We start from the raw sequence: 18,473 nt of genomic DNA on the forward strand, positions 1-18,473 counted from the left end.
ATGGCTTACGGGCCCAGCCGCTCCGCGGCACGTGGGGTCCTCCCGGACCGGGACGCGAACCCGGTTCCCCTGCATCGGCAGGCGGACGCGCAACCACTGCGCCACCAGGGAAGCCCATGGGGGCTTTCTTGACCCTGACTTTGCTAAGAAATAAAAAGTAATGCTTCGCTCCTCTCCCAGAATAATAGTTTAGAACGGGCTGTGGACTGGATCTTCAGTCACATAGACGACCTGGACGCGGAAGCTGCCATGGACATCTCCGAGGGCCGCTCGGCTGCCGACTCCATCTCCGAGTCCATACCGGTGGGACCTAAAGTCCGGGACGGCCCTGGAAGTGAGTGTCCCGGGGAAACAGGACGGGCCTGGTAGAATCTAGCCAGTCGGCTTCCAGGTCCTCATCCCAAGGCAGCTCTGCTTCCTCGGGCGGGGCACAGGGGTCAGAAGCTTCCTTCCACTGACGTGACTCCTGAAGGTGGGATCCTCGGGGGCTGATCCACACTCCCTGAAACCCCGTCCTGGGTGTGAGCTGCTGCATGCATCCGCCCTCACTGTCTCCTCCCCTCCCCCTCCCTCCCTAGAGTATCAGCTCTTCGCCTTCATTAGTCACATGGGCACCTCAACCATGTGTGGTCACTACGTCTGCCACGTCAAGAAGGAAGGCAGGTGAGGGGACAGGCACGCACGTGCCTTTCGAATGGGGCAGTGTTTCTGGGGATGGGGAGGGGCATCCTGGAAGTCCTAGAATATTTGTGAGGGAGAGTAAAGCATTGCCTGGTGGTGGCGCAAATTCACCAGAAATTGACAGAAAGCCTGACGGCAGAGATGGGCGAACTAGGGCCCAAGGGCTGAATCCCGCCACTTGCTTTTATAAATAAAGTTTTTACGAGCACGGCCACACTTACTTGTTTATGTATCGCCTGTGGCTCTTTTCACGCTGCAACAGGCAGGCTGAGTAGTTGTGTCAGACCGGATGGCCTGCAAAACCTGAAACATTTCCTGTCTGGCCCTTGACAGACAAAGCTGGTTGATCCCTACCGAAAAGGAATGGGTGCAGGTGGCTGTAAAGATGCCACGGGGTCTGAAGACACCGAGCAGAGTAGGAATGACCCTGTGAGATTAGGATGTTCCCTTGAGACAGGTGGCAGGCAGCTGGACTGTAGGTTTGGGGACCCAGGCAGAGAATGTTGGGAGCCTTTGCCCCAGAGTCACCAGGGTCAACTCCAGGGGCCACGTCAGAGAGACTGAGTTGAGAATGCCCGGGTTGTTCATCCTCTTCCCCCACCCCCTTCCCCAGATGGGTGATCTACAATGACCAGAAAGTGTGTGCCTCTGAGAAGCCGCCCAAGGACCTGGGCTACATCTACTTCTACCAGAGAGTGGCCAGCTAAGAGCCTGCCCCGAGCCCTTACCACTGAGGGCGGGGGACAGACCACCCAGCATGAGGGATGGGCGCCCCCCTGCTCTGTACCCTTTTTCTTTTCGTGCCCAGCAGCAGGGAAGAAGCTAGTGGCCATGGGAGAATGGCCAAGCAAAGCGGGGGGCGCTCGGGAGACTCTGGGGACAGAGCAGGAAGGGGACAGGAGGGGCCGGCTGCCTGTCTGTGAGGAGACTGTTGCTTTCCTGCCCTTGACCCCGTAGTGCTCTGCTTCTCTGTGATCCTGCCGGCCTGGCGTGGAGCGGGCTTGTTTGTGTGTGTGGTGTGGGTGTAGCTTTGTGCAGCCTCTTCCACAGGAGGGGGCTTCTGTGCCTGCCCTCCCCACTTTGTGTTTGCTCCCCGTGTGGTCGGGCAAGGAGGGACGTAAGGGAAATGGGGACCCCCCCCCCACCCTCCTGCCTCAGTCTTTTCCCCACCCTGTCTCTCCCGTCCTTCTCTGGAAAATGCCAAAATACAGGATGTGAATAAAAGTACAGTGGCTCAATCGTGTCCTGTTTGATAACTTGGGGGAGACTGTTAACCCCCTGGGGTTAGCAGGAGGGCCAGTTTCTGAAAACGCCCGGCCCCAGCCCTTTGACCCTCGTGCCCCCTCGGAGGCAGTTCTGTGCTTTTCACCGTTCTAGCGCTCTTGGGAGACTGGGGGCTGAGTGAGGTGAGCACTGGGGGAGTAGAGGAAAGCTGAGGGGTGCGGGCTGTCAGATGAAGAAAAGTGGAGTGGGGTGACACAGAGCACGGATGGGGTGAAGAGTCCTTCCTTCCAGCCTTCACAAGGAGAGGGGGCCCAAATGGGTACCTCCCAAATGTCCCCAGTGACTAGGGAGCCCTAGGCCCCAGGCCCTACAGTCCCTTGTCAGGCCTTGGCCCGCTGGAGTAAAAAGTGGGGTACTCCATGGACTTCCCTGGTGGCGCAGTGGTTGAGAGTCCGCCTGCCGATGCAGGGGACACGGGTTCGTGCCCCGGTCCGGGAAGATCCCACATGCCGCAGAGCGTACGGGCCCGTGAGTCGTGGCCGCTGAGCCTGCGCGTCCGGAGCCTGTGCTCCGCAACGGGAGAGGCCACAGCAGTGAGAGGCCCCGCATACCGCAAAAAAAAAAAAAAAAAAAAAAAAAAAAAGAATCCGCCTGCCAATGCAGGGAACACGGGTTCGAGCCCTGGTCCGGGAAGATCCCACATGCCGCGAAGCAACCAAGCCCGTGTGCCACAGCTACTACTGAGCCTGCGCTCTAGAGCCCGCGAGCCACAACTACTGAACCCCGTGCTCCGCAACGAAGAGTAGCCCTTGCTCATCGCAGCTAGAGAAAGCCCACGCGCAGCAACGAAGACCCAACGCAGCCATAAATAAATAAATAATAAAATAAAAGTTTTTTTAAAAGTGGGGTACTTCTGGGGTCAGGGCAGACTTCTGAACTGCCTCTTTCTTAGCTGCACCGTCTCCACCCAACGTGGGCCGTCCCTCCGCCTGTGAACCCTGTTACCTGCCCAGTTTCTGTTGGGCTGGGCTCGCCCTGGTAGGTCAAAGGTGCCTGCTCAGCAGTCAGGGATGTGGCCGCTCCGATGTGGGAAGGGGTTCCTTTGCCCAGAGTTGGGAGAGATGCCCCTCAGGGCTCAGGCCAAGCCTGGGAGTGGAGTGGCCGGGCCTGCAGCCAGCGCCCCCCTCGGGATTTCTCTGGCCCTCTGGGGGGCTCCAGCCGTGAAGCGGGGGCTCCCCTGAGTGCCTGTCAGGCGCCCAGTTCTCGCCTTCTCCCCAAAGTCTGGCAATTGCGGCTGAAGCGACTGTGAGCCCCACACGGCCCTGGAACGTTGCTACAAGAATGGTGATAACGTCAGAACCTCGCAACGCGGGCGGCGGGCGGGGCCGGGGGCAGGGCCTCCGCGGGCGGCGGGCGGGGCCGGAGGCGGGACTTCCTCGGGCCGGGCCAGCCATGGCAGAGGACGCGGTGGGGGCGGAGTTCTGCCTCTCCGTGCTCTATATAAGCGGCCAGTGGCAGCGGCTGCGCGCCTTTCCTGACCTTCAGTGTGTCGGATTTAGCGCAATGGCGCCCTCCAGGAAGTTCTTCGTGGGGGGGAACTGGAAGATGAACGGGCGGAAGAACAATCTGGGGGAGCTCATCAACACTCTGAACGCGGCCAAGGTGCCGGCCGACACCGGTGAGCCTTGGCCAGGGAGGGCCGGGGTGGGAGGGCCGGCGTGGCGGCGCCCTCTCCCGAGCTCTTCTTAGCCGGTGTCCGCGTGGCCCTGCGTGCACGGCTGGGGGACCAGGGCTGTCGGGGTCCGGGCCTTGGCCCCGCGGCCACAGGACCCGGGGTGTGTCGACGCGGGAAGGCGGGGTCGCATCTCACGGTGCCCTCCGGCTGTGGGTCGTTGGGAGGATGGTTGCCCCGGGACGCGGACGGGGGCTGCACCCGCCGAGAGCCGGGGGTGGAAGCGGAGCCCAGCCCCTGCGGGCGATCGGGAGAGGCCGGCGGCAGCCCGGTGTGTGTGGGAGGAGGCTGAGTTCGGGCTTAAGCTGCCCCCTAGGCGCGGGCTTCGTGCGCCGCCGCACGTAGCCCGAGACTCCTCCCCGCGCCTTGCCTGGGCGGCCGAGTGGCTTTGGCCTCTTGAGCTACCGCTCTGACCCTTTCCCCTCGGCGGCCTGCATGACTCCTGCCTTCCGCGGAAGGGGCTGAGCCATTTGGGAGTGAAGAGCGATCCTACCGCTTTCTCCAGCCTGGAAACGGGAAAGCGCAAGGCCTCTATGAGCCAGTCGACTCGCTGCCACCCACGGCAGAGTGCAGTCCTCAGCCCTTCCCCTCCCACGCACCTAAGTGCACAGAACCCCGGGTCTGATCACGAGGCATCCCCTTCTGGTTTATTACCCCCAAAGACGCCAGTACAAACCCCAGGAGTTGGCCCCCTCTGCTTTTGCTAAAAACCCTTGCCTGGCCCGGTTCCGAAGGTGGGGGTGGGCTATTTTAGAAGGAAGGCGGGGTCGGCCCCCAGAGAATGCTGAGTCTAGGAGGTGCCCAGGCCCAGAATAGCCTGGGGAAATCGGAGCCACAGCTGTTAAAAGAGCAGAGGGCAGGGCAAGGGCCATGGCCTCTCAGGGGTACCCGGAAGGCTCAGAGAGTTGGGTCCAGGCCCAGCCTGAGCTGCAGAGTGGACAGAGATGATCGTGCTGGTGTGAAAAAGGGCAAAAGCAGAACGAAGAAAGTGGTGAAGGCTAGGGGGCTCCCGAGCACTGGATGGGGTCTGGGGAATGAAGGCTTCCTGTGACCTCATCCCCTCTGTCACCGTCTCATCCTCAGAGGTGGTTTGCGCACCCCCCACCGTCTACATTGACTTCGCCCGGCAGAAGCTAGATCCCAAGATCGCAGTGGCTGCGCAGAACTGCTACAAAGTCGCTAACGGGGCCTTTACGGGGGAGATCAGGTGACATGTGGGTGGGTGGTGGATGCAGCCCTCATTATTCTCATGAAGGGGAAAGCGACAGGGTGGGCTCCCTGCTGAACCGTGGCTTGTTCTCTTCCTTTAGCCCTGGCATGATCAAGGACTGTGGAGCCACGTGGGTGGTCCTGGGGCACTCGGAGAGAAGGCACGTCTTTGGGGAGTCAGATGAGGTTAGTAACCAGGAGAGGAGATAAGAGATGGCTTATCCCAAGACAGGTGTCTCACCAAGTCTGTTCCTCAACAGCTGATTGGGCAGAAGGTGGCTCACGCCCTGGCAGAGGGACTTGGAGTAATCGCCTGCATTGGGGAGAAGCTAGATGAGAGGGAAGCTGGCATCACTGAGAAGGTCGTTTTCGAGCAAACCAAGGTCATCGCAGGTATCTCTGGAGAAAGGGACCTTTGAGCCTAGCCAGGGCTACGGAGGCACAGAGGGTGGGGTCAGATGCCCTGCAGCCTGACTTGATCCCCACGCTGATGCAGGAAAGGGGAGGGTGAGAACCCTTGTATCCTTATCACTTCTGCTCCTGCCCCGATGATGGTACAGATGCCACTTGGAGTTCCTTTAACGGCCGCCAGGGGGCAGTAGGCCGCCGTCACTGATTCCCTGGGGAAACAGCTGGCTCTCTCTCCTTCCTGTTCACGCTTCCACCTGTGATCTCTGTCCCACAGATAATGTGAAGGACTGGGGCAAGGTTGTCCTGGCCTATGAGCCTGTGTGGGCCATTGGTACTGGCAAGACTGCGACACCCCAACAGGTAACCAAGCCCAGGAGCCCTAACCCTCATCTCCCCTGCCTTGGTAGAACTGGACAGTCACACAGACCACCTGGGCCAACCCCTCATTTAAAAGACAGGAGAGGGGTGGGACGAAATGAGAGAGTGGCATGGACTTATATATGCACTACCAAATGTAAAATCGATAGCTAGTGGGAAGCAGCCGCATAGCACAGGGAGATCAGCTCGGTGCTTTGTGACCACCTAGAGGGGTGGGACAGGGAGGGAGACGCAAGAGGGAGGAGATATGGGGACATATGTATATGTGTAGCTGATTCACTTTGTTGTAAAGCAGAAACCGACACACCATTGTAAAGCAATTATACTCCAATAAAGGTGTCAATAAAAATAAATAAAAATTAAAAAGACAGGAGAAAAGAGAGTGACATGCCAAAGGACATCCATTCCAGGACCTGGGTGGGATCGAAGCCCTGGTGTTCCATCTCAGATCCCAGGGTTCTTGTCCCAAAACCACACTGCCCGTCTCCACTGGTGCGCAGGGTTTTTGCCCCTTTGAGTGAAAGTCTTAGTCTAGCTTCTTGTTCTAGGCCCAGGAAGTACACGAGAAGCTCCGGGGATGGCTGAAGTCCAACATCTCTGATGCAGTGGCTCAGAGCACCCGCATCATTTATGGGGGTGAGTGAGTTTGGTTCCAGCCGGAGGTGGAGTGGGCCGAGACCCCCATTGAGTCCTCCTTCGACATGGAGGTAGGGCTGGAGTACCCCCTCCCATCCCTGACCTCGCCCCCTCTCTTCTCCCTTCCCAGGTTCTGTGACTGGGGCAACGTGCAAGGAGCTGGCCAGCCAGCCTGACGTGGATGGCTTCCTTGTGGGGGGCGCTTCCCTCAAGCCTGAATTCGTGGACATCATCAATGCCAAACAATAAGCCCTGCCCGTCTCTGCTACCCTTCCTGCTGAGACAGGGACTAGGTAGCCCAGAAGCCCAGTAACTGTACTGCACCCCCGCCCCGGCCTTCACACGTGCTTCTGATGGTGTCACCTGCTGCCTCTTGTGGCCTAATCCAAAGTGTACCTCTTCCTTTACCATTTACACCCTACCCTGTAATGGTTGGGACCAGGCCAATCCCGCTTCCACTTACTGTATCAGTTGGAAATCAGCCTGTCACCAAGGTGGCTTTTCCTTGGCCAAGAGGTGGGAGGGGTGTTTGCTTATGGGCCCCCTCCGTCCCCAGTGAAGGCAGGAGGAGAAAGAACCCGTCCTGTCCCATCATCTCACGCCGTGAGGTCAGGGGCTGAGAGAAAGCCCTGTCCTCTGCTGAGGCCGGGGTGCTGCTCCCTCCCACGGTGCCGATGCCTGTGTGTGTTGTGTCTGTGAGCAGTCCCGCGTGTGCGGGAAATAAACACCTGGCACTAAGCCTTGGGGTGTGTCCTTCTTCACTGAACTTGTCCAGATCATGGTTTTCCCTTTTGAGGCAGCCACGGGACCCTTGTGCAAAAAAAAACAAAACAAAACCACAAACAGGTTTCTACAGCAGCACATCTCTTCCAACTTTTACTTGCAGAAATGTCTTGTGTACCAGGCTGCCGCAGCCTTGAGTAACAGCTCCCTCCCTTCCACCCTCTGGGTGGCCCTGGGGCTGTGGTGCTCCCCAGAGCCTGGGGTGGGGTGGGACCCAGCCTCCCGGGCTTCAGGCAGCTGGTCTAGGCCAGCAGTGCTGCCTCCCCCCGAGGGGTGGGTCAAGGCCCCAGCGCAATGTGTGGTATCACAGGGGTCACCGGTAGAGCAGGTAGCGCTTCATGGCGGGGGGCAAGGGCAGAGCAGAAACGTGGCCTAACCGCGTATCCCCCAGGGCGTGGCGCACACACAGGCGGCTCAGGTGCAGAAGGGAGTGTGGCTCGGCTGGGAGAGAGAATGAGGGAAGGTAAGTACGGGCGCGGCCACCAGCCAGACATCCTCAAACCACGGGGTCCTGCCCAGAGTCCCTTCCGTTTTCCTGCTGCAAGTCTGCTCCCACCTCGGTTCAGGGGAGGTCTAAGGTGCCCTGAAGTTCTGCATCTGCTATTGTGGCGGACGCATCATGGATCTCACACGTCCCGGGTCGGACTTGGGGTGAAGCTCTAAGTAAGGCCCTCTAAGCAACAGGCCGAGGCGGCTGTGACCGTGGAGCTGGCCCAGGCTTTGAATCCAGAGAGGCCCCAGAGCTGGGGCTGAGGAGGAGAAAGGAAGGGTGGCCCTCCTCCACTCTACAATAGCTCCCATGGGCTACGGGGGAGAGGCAGCCACCCTCTGCTGCAGACTCGGCAACTGCAGAACAGTTACGTCCGCTCAGCCCCAAGGCCCTGCCTCCTTCACTGCTCTTCCAGGTGCCTGGACCTCAATGGCTCCTTCCTGGGGTTCGACTGAGGAAGGAAGTAGGTATGTGTCAGAGTCAGAGCCCAGTGAGCCGGGTACACACCCTGGGCGCCTGGCACCGCCAGTCCTCTTCCTCTGGGACTTGTACACCTAGCCCAGGACAAATCTAACCCTTTGCACCTCTTGCTCCAGGGGCTGATCTCTCCTGTGAAGCCCTAACCCCCACAGTGCTTCACTCCATTCTGAGGGTTCACCTCTCACTAGCAAGTTGCTTTCCCAAGCCTTACTTTTACCTCTATGGCTGTTGGGAAGATTGAGTTAGGTAACAGCTGTGAAGACTCTCAGCCATTCCCCGCACTGAATAGGGGTAGGAGGCAGGTCAGATGAAGGCCAGCTCCCTCTGCTCTTGTAAGGCGTTGAGCTTCCATCCCCAAACCACAGACCCCAGTGACAGAACTTACTCTCCCCACACCTGCCCCAGGCCTCACCTTTCCTTTCGCCCAGGTAGCTGATGCGGACCTGGCACTGGCCCCAGACAGCACTTACTGCTGGATAGAGGGTCCTGCCCTTCAGTCCGCGGAAGGCCGGCCCCAAGTAGGTGCCCCCAATAGCGTAGCCCAGAGTTCCCTCCTCCATATCCAGAACCACCAGCAGCCTCTCCGGCACCTCCAGGTGCTCACCCTGAGGTCCGGCTGGATACCGGGCGGCCTCGGGCCCCTTGCTCTGATGGTACAGCTTCCCGCGCCCAAGGTCCCAGCCCCACGACTCGCTGTTGCTGCCCAGCAGCGCCGCATAGTGGTCAGCCTGCAGCGGCGCGAGGGCCGTGGCCACGCCCACCACAGCGTGGGTGCCTCTCTGCTCCCGGGGCCAGCTGATCTCCCAGGCGTGCAAGCCCCTCGAGTAGCCCCTCTTACCCCGGGCCCCATCAGTGCTCTGGGCCACGGGCCGCCGTTCAAAGCACAACCCCCCTTCCTTGACCTCGATGTTCTCTGAGCAGTCCTTGGGGTTCCAGCCGTGGCGCCGTTGGGCCCCCAGGTCAGGAGGGGGAGCCGAGAGCAGCTCCTCCAAGCCCTCGGGACAAGACAGGTCAGGGTACAGGGCCTGCGGGGTGTGGGTGCTGCTGCCGCCGCCGCCCCCTACCGAGGCTGTCTGGCCCATGGAGGTGAAGAGCTGGAGAACTCCCCTAAAGAGGCTTGCTGGGGCGTCTCTCTTCTGAAAGTCGAGCTCCCGGTCGGGATCGACCTAGAGAGGAGTTGGGAGAGAAGAGTGTGTGAAGCGAGGTATCCTGGAGGGGACTCCTCACCCAGGCGCCCCATCCTTTCCCCAGGTTTGCTCACCGCCCCGCTCCTCCCTCTTTGCTCCCCCAAAGCTCCCAGGCCCGTCACTACCTTGCCCTCACCCACCTGTCCCGGTCTCTCGAGACTCGCGAGTTCGCCGCCTTTCGGCCTGTCGAGGGACCTTCCCCCTCGCGCGCCCCGCACCCCTGTCACCGCCCTCGAACCTCGCTCGGCTTCCCGTGCCGCGAGGTCGCCGGCACTCCGGAGCAGCCCAGCCTAACGCCACCGAAGCGCGCCGGGCGCAGACCGCCGGCCTCTTCCGCCGCCAGCATCTCCCCCAGGCCTCGCCCCGCCCCGAGGCCCCGCCCCCATGACCCCTCCGGGCGGTTAACTCTTGTCGACGTCTCAGGTCGCGCCCCGCCCCGAGACCGCGCCCCCGCGGGGCCCCTCGCGGGGCGGTTAACACTCGGCTCCGGCCTGGGCCGCTGGGGGGCACGAAGCGCGTAGAGCCCATTCCCAGGCGGTAAACCTCTTGGTCAAGGTCCCAGGCCGCTCCTCGCCCCGAGGCCCCGCCCCGGAGGCGGGCCGGGCGCTTAAATCTTACCCGGCTTCTCTGGAGTCCGCCCCTGGCCGCCCAAGCTCGGAGTTAACCCTTTCATGGTATCATCGCTTTGGAGGTCTGTTCTCCACCGTCAAGAACTTTTGAGCTTCCTGGGCCAGCAGCTCCTGAGCCCCTAGGGATATGGGACAGGAGGTCAAGGAAGGGCCTCCATTGTGGTGACATCTATTTCCGAGTCCTGGTGATTCTGGGTCACTGTCACTGGGCTGATCTTTTTCTGGACCGGGTTGTGAGTCAGCCTGCTCTGTTCCTGAGCTTCTGAACTCTTGAGTTTCTGGCTCTGAACGGTAGGCGTCATGGGTCTGCGTGCTGTTCTAGCCTTCGTCCTACCCGTCAATCCATTCCTGAGCTGTCAGCCTCACCTGGTAGAGTGTGTGGATAAGACCTTGGTTGTGAGTGAAGCTATACCACTAATTAGTTCTCTGACCTTGGAGAAGTTGCCAGACTTCTCTAAACCTGTTTTCTCTTACGCAAAATGGGAATAATGATGGTACTTACCTCACAGGGCTGTTATGGAGTTGAGATAATCCAGGTGAAGCACTTAGCACAGAGTCGGCTAGATAGTTTGTACTCACTAAGCATAGCTATTCCTGTTTCCTTAACATTTACTAAGTGCCCACTTTATAGAGAGGCAATATAATATTAGTGTTAAAGGATGCCAGCTGTGGAGCCAGGCTGACTGGGTGTGAACACCTGAAGGCCCGTATGTGGGGCACCTTGGGCAAAGTTATTAACCTCCTCATGCCTGCTTCTCCCTCTGTAAAATGGAGATACTATTGGTATCTACTGCATAGGCTCTAGTGAGGATTCAGTGAGGCTATATACACGTAAAGCACTTAGTTTCTGGTTCAAATTTAATCATTTGTGCTGAGCACTGAGGATTAAGCAGGGAATCTTCAAGGAAGTTACAAGGACATTTATGAAACAGTTTATCGTGCAGTAGATAAAATTCTGGATATCCAGAAAGTACTATAGGAGTAAAAAGGATGGGACTCCTAACCAGAGATCAAGCAGTTCAGAAAGGAAAGTGTCCTGGAGGAGATGACACTGGGCTGAATCTTTATTTTTTTCTTTAGTATTTATTTATTTTTTATTTATTTAGGCTGCCTGGGATCTTAGTTGTGGCACACCAGATCTTAGTTGCGGCATGTGGACTTCTTAGTTGCGGCATGCATGCGGGATCTAGTTCCCCCACCAGGGATCGAACCTAGGCCCCCTGTATTAGGAGCGCGAAGTCTTACCCACTGGACCACCAGGAAAGTCCCTGGGCTGAATCTTTAAGAATGACAAGGAATTTGCCTGAGAGGTGGCTCTGCAGGACTGGAGGTTGGATTAGAGTTGCTGCATGAATAAGACATTCAGACTGAGAGGTCAACATGAAAATAAAACAGAAGTGGTACCTGGGTTTGGGGAACTTGGAAGATTTCAGGGTTGCTGCAGCATGAGACGCAAGCCTAGGGAAGTCGGTGTGAGATCAGGAGGGCTTGCAGGCCAAGTTAAGAATGCAAATGTTACCCTGTAGGACAGATGGGTAATGGGGGAGCCACGTAGGAGACAGGCGGGAGAGGAACATGGTCAGAAACTCCTTTTAGAAAAACCATCCCGGCAGCAGTGGAGCGGCCCAGGTGACAAGTGTTGAGAACCTGGAATAGGGCAGTCAAAATAAGGATGAAAAGAATTCAAGAAACACTGATGAAACTGCAAGACCTGGTGACTGATTAGATGCTGAGGCCAGGGAAAGGAGAGAGAGAAAGGGAAGTTTTCTAGCCTGGAAGACTTTTTTGGAAGGTGGTGCCACGAGAAGACAGATGACAGAAAGAGGAGCCGATGGGGGCAGGGGCAGGAGGGCGGGAGAGAGAGATGGTGAGTTCACTTTAGGACGCGTTCTTGAGGTGCCTGAGCAACAACCCAATGGAACCATCCAGAACACGCTTGACAGTGGCAGGTCTGGAAAAGAAAAAGAAAATGGTGGGGCTGGAGGGGGCAATGAGAGGCCTGGACTGGAGATATAAATTTGGGAGGTGTATCAGCCTTTAGCCAGGAGTTAACTATGAGAAGAAGAGGAGCCCTGGAGAGAATGTGTAGAGTGAGGAGAGGGTCAAGGAGGACACAGCACAGCAGACAATTCAGGTTTGATTACATATATGATTTTTTTGGTCATCGGCAATTTTAGTGAGAGAGTGCGTGTGGATTGTGGAAAGTGGGTGCCCAGGCTGAAGGCACTGAACTGGCACCTCCTGTGTGTCAGGCACTGTGCTACACACTTCACATTTTTAGGGGATAGAGAGTCGGCAGAGGTAAGGTGACAGGTTTGTCTCAGAGTTAAAATTACCCTTGAAAATACCTTACCTCATCTATTAGGTACAGCATATGTTAGTTTCAGGTAAAATACAATACATGGCAGTACACATACAATGATGTACAAAATAACATTTTACATTGTTTTAATTAAAGAGAAAGAAGAAAGCATATTAAAAAGAAGGATGTGGGGACTTCCCTGGCAGTCCAGCGGTTAAGACTCTGCACTTCCATTGCAGGGGGCACGGGTTCAATCCCTGATCCAGGAACTAAGGTTCCACATGCTGCAAGGCATGGCAAAAAAAAAAAAAAAAAAAAAAAAAAGAACCTGAACACTTGAACACTTGTCATCCACCCAACCTGGATATTCTTGCCAGTGTGACAACAAAAATAAAGACATCATGTCTTGGGGGTCAGATACCAAGCCTAATCCAAGGCCAACTCCAGTTCAGTTTGAGAAGTTGCAGCTGCTCAGCTGCTGGTGGTTTAAAACGTTTCTTCACCAATTGTTGCCACCGAATCTTGAACTGCTCAAACATTTGTTGGTGATAGCTCAAATGTTCCACAATGCTACAAGGAATTTTAACTTTTACATCCATGTTGTTGCATGAAAAGGTAGCTCATTACTTCCATCATTTTACAGTATTCCGTTGTATGGATATACCACAGTTTACCTATTCTACTGTTGATGGACATGTGAGTTGTTTCCATTTTCAGCTATTATAGAGAAAGCTACTATGTACAGTATCGCAGATTCTTTTGATGGACCTAGGCACTCATTTTTGTTGGGTGCATACTTACTGTGCAGAATTGCTGGGTTACAAGGAATTACAATGCATTTAACCAAATGTAATTTTCAGGTTTCTCTCCATGGAGGGATTTTATTCAGAAATTAAATCATTCAGGTATTTTACAGCATGGAACACTTCAACAAGTTTATGAAGATTTGAACTGTTCTTCTCTTCCTGTTCTTCCTATCTTTATCTTCTGGGGATGATTTTATCAGTTCCTCAGCTTTTTATTAGTGTTTCTCTGTGGCTCTCAAGTTCTTTAATTTCTTCCACAAAGCCATAATGATCCACTTGTTAGGCCAAACAGTGAGTTTCACTTCTTTGTCAATAGAAAACCCTTAAAGGACTTCCCTGGTGGCGCAGTGTTTAGGAATCCGCCTGCTAATGCAGGCGTTCGAGCCCTGGTCCAGGAAGACTCCACATGCCGCGGAGCAACTAAGCCCGTGCGCCACAACTACAGAAGCCCGCGCGCCGAGAGACCGTGCTCCGCGACAAGAGAAGGCACCGCAATGAGAAGCCCGCGCACCACAACAGTAGCCCCCGTTCGCCGCAACTAGAGAAAGCCCGCGCGCAGCAACAAAGACCCAACGCAGCCATAAGTAAATAAATAAATGTATTTTTAAAAATTAAAGAAAAAAAAAGAAAGAAAACTCTTAAAATACTAAACACATTCTTCCCAACAAGCAAGGGCTGTTTGAGGCTTGGTTGTTTCCATGCCTGCTTAATATAAAGGATGCAACTGGCAATACTGGAGCACTTTCAACTCTTCCAACTCGTGACCACATTAAGATCAGGGTTAGCGTTCAGTTGGCTCTGGGAGTCAAGGAGGAATCTCACTCAGCCTCATGCATGTGCCTTGGAAACAGCAACTCATGCTTAATCAGCAGAATGAAGGCTAGGGGTGATGTTAGAGGGAAGAAGACTTCAAAGCCTTTATGAGCACACTCATAAAGTGTGTGGTACCTCAGAGTGGTACTGCCACCCGTGAACAGCAACAACAAAGCCAAGGCTTTTCTCTCTGAGATCCTACTTGGCTTCTAGAATGTAAACTGCAAAACCAAATCAGGAAAAGGGCTGCAGCCACCCAGGACTTTGCATCTGATTGCTCGAGTACAGCAAAAAGCAAAACAAAACAAATGGGGGGGGGGGGCGGCGGGGACACTGGGATTTGTACCCTGTAGAACTCTCTGGCTTTATTAAACAGAGTGCTACACTGCCACCGGGAGAGAAGAAGAGAGAGGTGGTCACAAGGTCATTAGTTGCTATCAAACCAGGGCCTTGTGTTTCTAGTTTGGAACTTTAATGGCAATTGGGCATTTCCCCATCAGAAGACACCAGCCTCATTATATTCTGGAAGCTAGCCCTTTGCCCAATACTTCTTTTTAGTAGCTCTGGGTGGCTTTTGCTTCCTGTTCCTCCACTGATACAGCCTCATCAACAGTTTGGACGTTTTTGGTTGCTAAAACTGTTATGCCATCCTTGGCTGGTTTTGAAATCCTTCCATCCCAAGGCTGTCTTCTCTAGCAGGAGGTGTGAACTGTGGCTTGAGACCAAGAGCTTTTCTTTTTCCTTTTCTGCCATGTATGGCCATTGTGAGGCATGTACTTCTGCTTCATTTCTTCCGGGAATAAGTTTAGTGCTTTTAAAGATTTATCACATGTACTTTGCTGTCACTTTAACAGTTACAGAACTTGATGACCTGCTTCACGAATCTGTTGAATCTTGATTGCACATGTAATTTTTTTTTAAATAAAATTTATTTATTTATTTATGGCTGCCGCACGCCAGCTTTCTCTAGTAGCGGCAAGGGGGCTACTCTTCGTTGTGGTGCGCGGTTATCTGACTGCGGTGGCTTCTCTTGTTGCGGAGCACGGGCTCTAGACGCACGGGCTTCAGGAGTTGTGGCTCGCCGGCTCAGTAGTTGTGGCTCACAGGCTCTACAGGGCAGGCTCAGTAGTTGTGGCGCACAGGCTTAGTTGCTCCGCCCAGGAAGATGTGGGATCTACCTGGACCAGCGCTTGAACCCGGGTCCCCTGCGTTGGCAGGTGGATTCTTAACCACTGCGCCACCAGGGAAGACCCACATGTGATTTCTTGAGATCATACTCATGTGCCACGTTGGAGATGGACACACTGCCCCTCCTTAAGTAAGCTCATTTTTCTTCCAGCATGGGAAGGGATATCTGTTTCTTTGGTTGGGCGCAAGATGAAACGGTTAGACTGCCTTCAGGTGGGTCGTGTTATGCGGAAAAGAGGCATCTTAAAACACTGGAATCTAGCTTAAAAAGCAAAACACTAGAATCCAGTCAGCCTCCCAAGAAACACACGATGAGAAGCTGAGAACCGGCTGAGAGTACAGAGCCCAGTCTCCCGCCTCCTCCCGCTCGCGTGGAAAGGTGGCTGGAGACCTTCCGCCCTATTTAATCTGAGACTCGTTGGGCTCACTTTAAGGGTGCCTATGATGAAACCCCACCACATCTCATTTAATCCCCACAACGAAGACGGCCCAATGTTTACAGATTCACAAAGCGAGGCTCCGAAAGGTTAAACGACTTCTCTGTGACTAGAGGTGGTAAACGGCAGCAACGGGGCTCAAAAAATAAGAAGCCACTGCGCCAAATCCCCAGGCGGGGACGAAATGGCGACTGCAGGAAACGCGCCCTGAAGCAGACGTGACACGCACGCTACTGCCCGGGCGCCGGCTACGTAACCGCGGCGCAGCGGGAGGCGGGACATTACTGACTCCCCGGGGTGGCGGTCACGTGCGCGGCTACGTGCGCAGGCGCGGCGGACGGGCCGCCCGAGTGACTCGCGCGCCTCCCAGCGGCCGCAGCGGTGAAGCGGTCTCCGCCTCGCCACGCCCGCCACGCCCGCCACGCCCGCCACGCCCGCCACGCCCGCCACGCCCGCCGCAGAAGGCCGCCGTGGGCCTGCAAGCTCCCGCCCCCGCCCACCTCCTTCCGGCGCCGGCGTTAGCGTCTGGAACATTTTGCGCCGGAACAAAGGCCCCAGTGCGGAAGTGAGGGCCAATGAGGGGCGGCTGTAGGTCCGGGTTCCACGGGAGAGTAGAAGGAACTAGTGCTTCAGCAGATCTGCTACTAGAGGCTGATGGGGTTTATCTACGTTTGAAGGGCTTTCTTCCTACATCACTCAAAAAACCGTCCTTACTTCCCCATCTCTCTCCTCATCCCACGGTCAGCGTAGTTCTGTCTAGGGACCCTCCACAGGAGACAGTATTTATGGTCACCTGGGAGGAGAGCGAGGCCGGAAGTAGGAGACACCCAGGTTTTCTAGAAACTGCAGGGGAAAGGAGCACGCCTACAAAACCCACTCCCTCTTAAACTCTGCCAGCCTAGATCAGTCAGTCATCAAAAGTCTTACTTGCCAAATCGAATGCCCCTTTGTTTATCATTGCTAATTTTTTTTTTTTTTTTTTTTTTTTGCAGTACGCTGGCCTCTCACCGCCGTGGCCTCTCCCGTTGCGGAGCACAGGCTCCGGACGCGCAGGCTCAGTGGCCATGGGTCACGGGCCCAGTCGCTCCGCGGCATGTGGGATCTTCCCGGACCGGGGCACGAAGCCGTGTCCCCTGCATCGGCAGGCGGACTCTCAACCACTGCGCCACCAGGGAAGTTCCTATCATTACTAATTTTTAAAAGACTGACTTTTTCTAGTTTTTCTCTACCTTTATATTCTTCAGGGCCTTCACTTCCTTCTAGTGAATGCTAAGTGGGGCTAGCTCCCTGGCTTGTGCTTTGTTCACTCATTAGTGATTCACAAAGTGGAGGGAGGAGCTAAAGGCATTTCATCTATACAGCAAATCCAAATTGAGGGCCGGAAGTTCTTAATTACTTTAAAAAATCACATTTAATACTCATTCTGCAAGTATTTATTGAGCACTTACTATGTGGCATGCACTGGGCCTGGGCGGTAGGGATGCAGAGCAAAACTGAAGGTCTGTTGGAGTTAGAAGAATCTGACATAGAAGTACTTGGTGACATTTGGAAAGGAGCAAACTCGATCCACAAATTCAGGTATAAAGACAAATTGTGTTTGCTGCCATCAAGGAAAAGCAGGGCCCTGTAAGAGGGAATCCTAATTTAGATTATGGTTAAGGATGGCATTTCTGGACTTCTCTGGTGGCGCAGTGGTTAAGAATCCGCCTGCCAATGCAGGGGACACGGGTTCGAGCCCTGGTCCAGGAAGATTCCACATGGCACGGAGCAACTAAGCCTGTGCGCCACAACTACTGAGCCTGTGCTCTAGAGCCCTTGAGCCACAACTGTTGAGTCCACGAGCCACAACTACTGAAGCCCACGCGCCTAGAGCCCGTGTTCTGCAGCAAGAGAAGCCATCGCAATGAGAAGCCCGTGCACCGCAACAAAGAGTAGCGCCTGCTTGCCGCAACTAGAGAAAGTCCACATGCAGCAATGAAGACCCAAGGCGGCCAAAAATAAATAAATAAAATAAATAAATTAATTAAAGAAAAAGAAAAGAAGAATGGCCTTTCTGAGAAGGCCTAGAAGACCTCAGGATGTAACCGAGCAGGACCCTATGGGCCTTCCTGGGACAGCCCCTCCCCCATAGCCTCTGTTTTATAGCTCCTCCCCCATAGCCTCTGTTTTATAGCTCCTCTCCAGAGTACCTAGATGATGGTATCTGATGCACATTTCCTGAGTTGTTTCATAGATGCTAGAACCACCACCAAGTGGAAGAAATTAACCGCTTGATGGCCATGAGCACATAGCCTTACTGGTGCCTAAGGATTGATAATGTTAACCCCTGTGACACGGGCCTGTTACCTCACCATTCAGAAAATTGTGCACGAGCTGATCACATACACTGGGACTCCCCCTCCCTCACCTGGCCTTTAAAATTGCTTTGCTGAAACCCATGGGAAGTTTGAGTGTTTTAAGCACCAGCTGCCCTGGGCTGCTCTCTTGCAGCCCTGCAATAAACACTGCATTTTCCTTCACCACAACCTGGTGTCATTAGATTGGCTTTACTGTGCATAGGCAAGCAGATCCAAGTTTGGTCCAGTATCAAGGTGTTAGTTAAGAGTTCCACACAAAAGAAAAGAATATAAGTGAAGCCACAAGAAGGAGGGAGTTAGGTGGGAGAAGGAACTGAAACAGGAGGGAAGGGGGCAGGGCACAACCTTTAAAAGAGGGATGTAGCCATAGGACATGACAAAAACTGGTTAGAACCAACCAGGTCCAAGATGGCAGAAGTTTCGACTTCCAGTGGACCTTGGGCCTCATTATACACTCATTGTGATATATTAGCATATGCTAAATGACACACCCCCAAAGCGCCATGACAGTTCTGAAGCTAACCATGAAAGGCCAAAAAGTGGGCACTGGCCCAGTTCCTGGAAATCCCCACCCCTTCCCCGAAATAGTTGGAATAATCCTCCCACTCATTAGCCTATGAAATTACCCAACCCATTAAAAACTAACCACCCCCATATTTCAGGGCCTCTCGCCTTCCACACTCTGTCTCTGGAGTGTGTTTCTCTCTAAATTAAAGTCCACTTCTTACCT

General features: G+C 54.8%; 3 protein-coding genes across 8 annotated transcripts in view; 2 read left to right on the forward strand and 1 right to left on the reverse strand.

The window, feature by feature from the left end:
- The window catches only part of USP5 (ubiquitin specific peptidase 5), a 13,537-nt gene extending 11,629 nt beyond the window's left edge, over positions 1–1,908 (forward strand). For 2 of the 3 annotated variants that reach the window (XM_007108293.4, XM_007108294.4), the window contains exons 18-20: positions 181–334; positions 579–663; positions 1,295–1,908. In XM_007108293.4, the coding sequence (XP_007108355.1) occupies positions 181–334; positions 579–663; positions 1,295–1,388 (333 nt within the window). In that variant the 3' untranslated portion in view covers positions 1,389–1,908. The remainder of the gene's footprint in view (positions 1–180; positions 335–578; positions 664–1,294) is intronic. The other variant, XM_055082262.1, reaches the window with a different exon arrangement.
- Positions 1,909–3,342: 1,434 nt separating this feature from the next.
- TPI1 (triosephosphate isomerase 1) lies at positions 3,343–7,007 on the forward strand. Its single transcript, XM_007108296.2, has 7 exons — positions 3,343–3,583; positions 4,721–4,844; positions 4,948–5,032; positions 5,107–5,239; positions 5,532–5,617; positions 6,184–6,271; positions 6,402–7,007. Exons 1-7 carry the CDS (start codon positions 3,358–3,360, stop codon positions 6,518–6,520), a joined length of 861 nt encoding a protein of 286 aa, XP_007108358.1. The 5' UTR covers positions 3,343–3,357; the 3' UTR covers positions 6,521–7,007.
- A 115-nt stretch (positions 7,008–7,122) lies between these two features.
- On the reverse strand, positions 7,123–10,005 carry SPSB2 (splA/ryanodine receptor domain and SOCS box containing 2). Of its 4 annotated transcripts, XM_028483680.2 has the most exons (3): positions 9,450–9,572; positions 8,437–9,190; positions 7,123–7,495 (listed from the first exon to the last, which is right to left on the reverse strand). In XM_028483680.2, the coding sequence occupies exons 1-3, from the start codon at positions 9,555–9,557 to the stop codon at positions 7,368–7,370; spliced, it is 990 nt and encodes a 329-aa protein (XP_028339481.1). In that variant the 5' UTR covers positions 9,558–9,572; the 3' UTR covers positions 7,123–7,367. The 4 variants fall into 4 exon arrangements, with proteins under 4 accessions (XP_028339481.1, XP_028339482.1, XP_028339480.1 ...); XM_028483681.2 differs by lacking the exon at positions 9,450–9,572 and adding an exon at positions 9,830–10,005 and having other exon boundaries at positions 7,360–9,190; XM_028483679.2 differs by having other exon boundaries at positions 7,360–9,190.
- Between the last annotated feature and the right edge of the window lie 8,468 nt (positions 10,006–18,473).

The sequence above is a fragment of the Physeter macrocephalus genome, unplaced genomic scaffold, assembly GCF_002837175.3.
Source record: "Physeter macrocephalus isolate SW-GA unplaced genomic scaffold, ASM283717v5 random_55, whole genome shotgun sequence".
NCBI lineage: Eukaryota > Metazoa > Chordata > Mammalia > Artiodactyla > Physeteridae > Physeter > Physeter macrocephalus.

Bases quoted from the DNA above. Each gene is read 5' to 3' on its own strand.
- TPI1 (XM_007108296.2), top strand. From the start codon at position 3,358: ATGGCAGAGGACGCGGTGGGGGCGGAGTTCTGCCTCTCCGTGCTCTAT. The intron at 5,240-5,531 runs GTATCTCTGGAG...TCTGTCCCACAG, and splicing joins GCAAACCAAGGTCATCGCAG to ATAATGTGAAGGACTGGGGC. The intron at 5,618-6,183 runs GTAACCAAGCCC...TTCTTGTTCTAG, and splicing joins AGACTGCGACACCCCAACAG to GCCCAGGAAGTACACGAGAA.
- SPSB2 (XM_028483679.2), bottom strand. From the start codon at position 9,557: ATGCTGGCGGCGGAAGAGGCCGGCGGTCTGCGCCCGGCGCGCTTCGGT. The intron at 9,191-9,449 runs GTTCGAGGGCGG...ACTCCTCTCTAG, and splicing joins GGCACGGGAAGCCGAGCGAG to GTCGATCCCGACCGGGAGCT.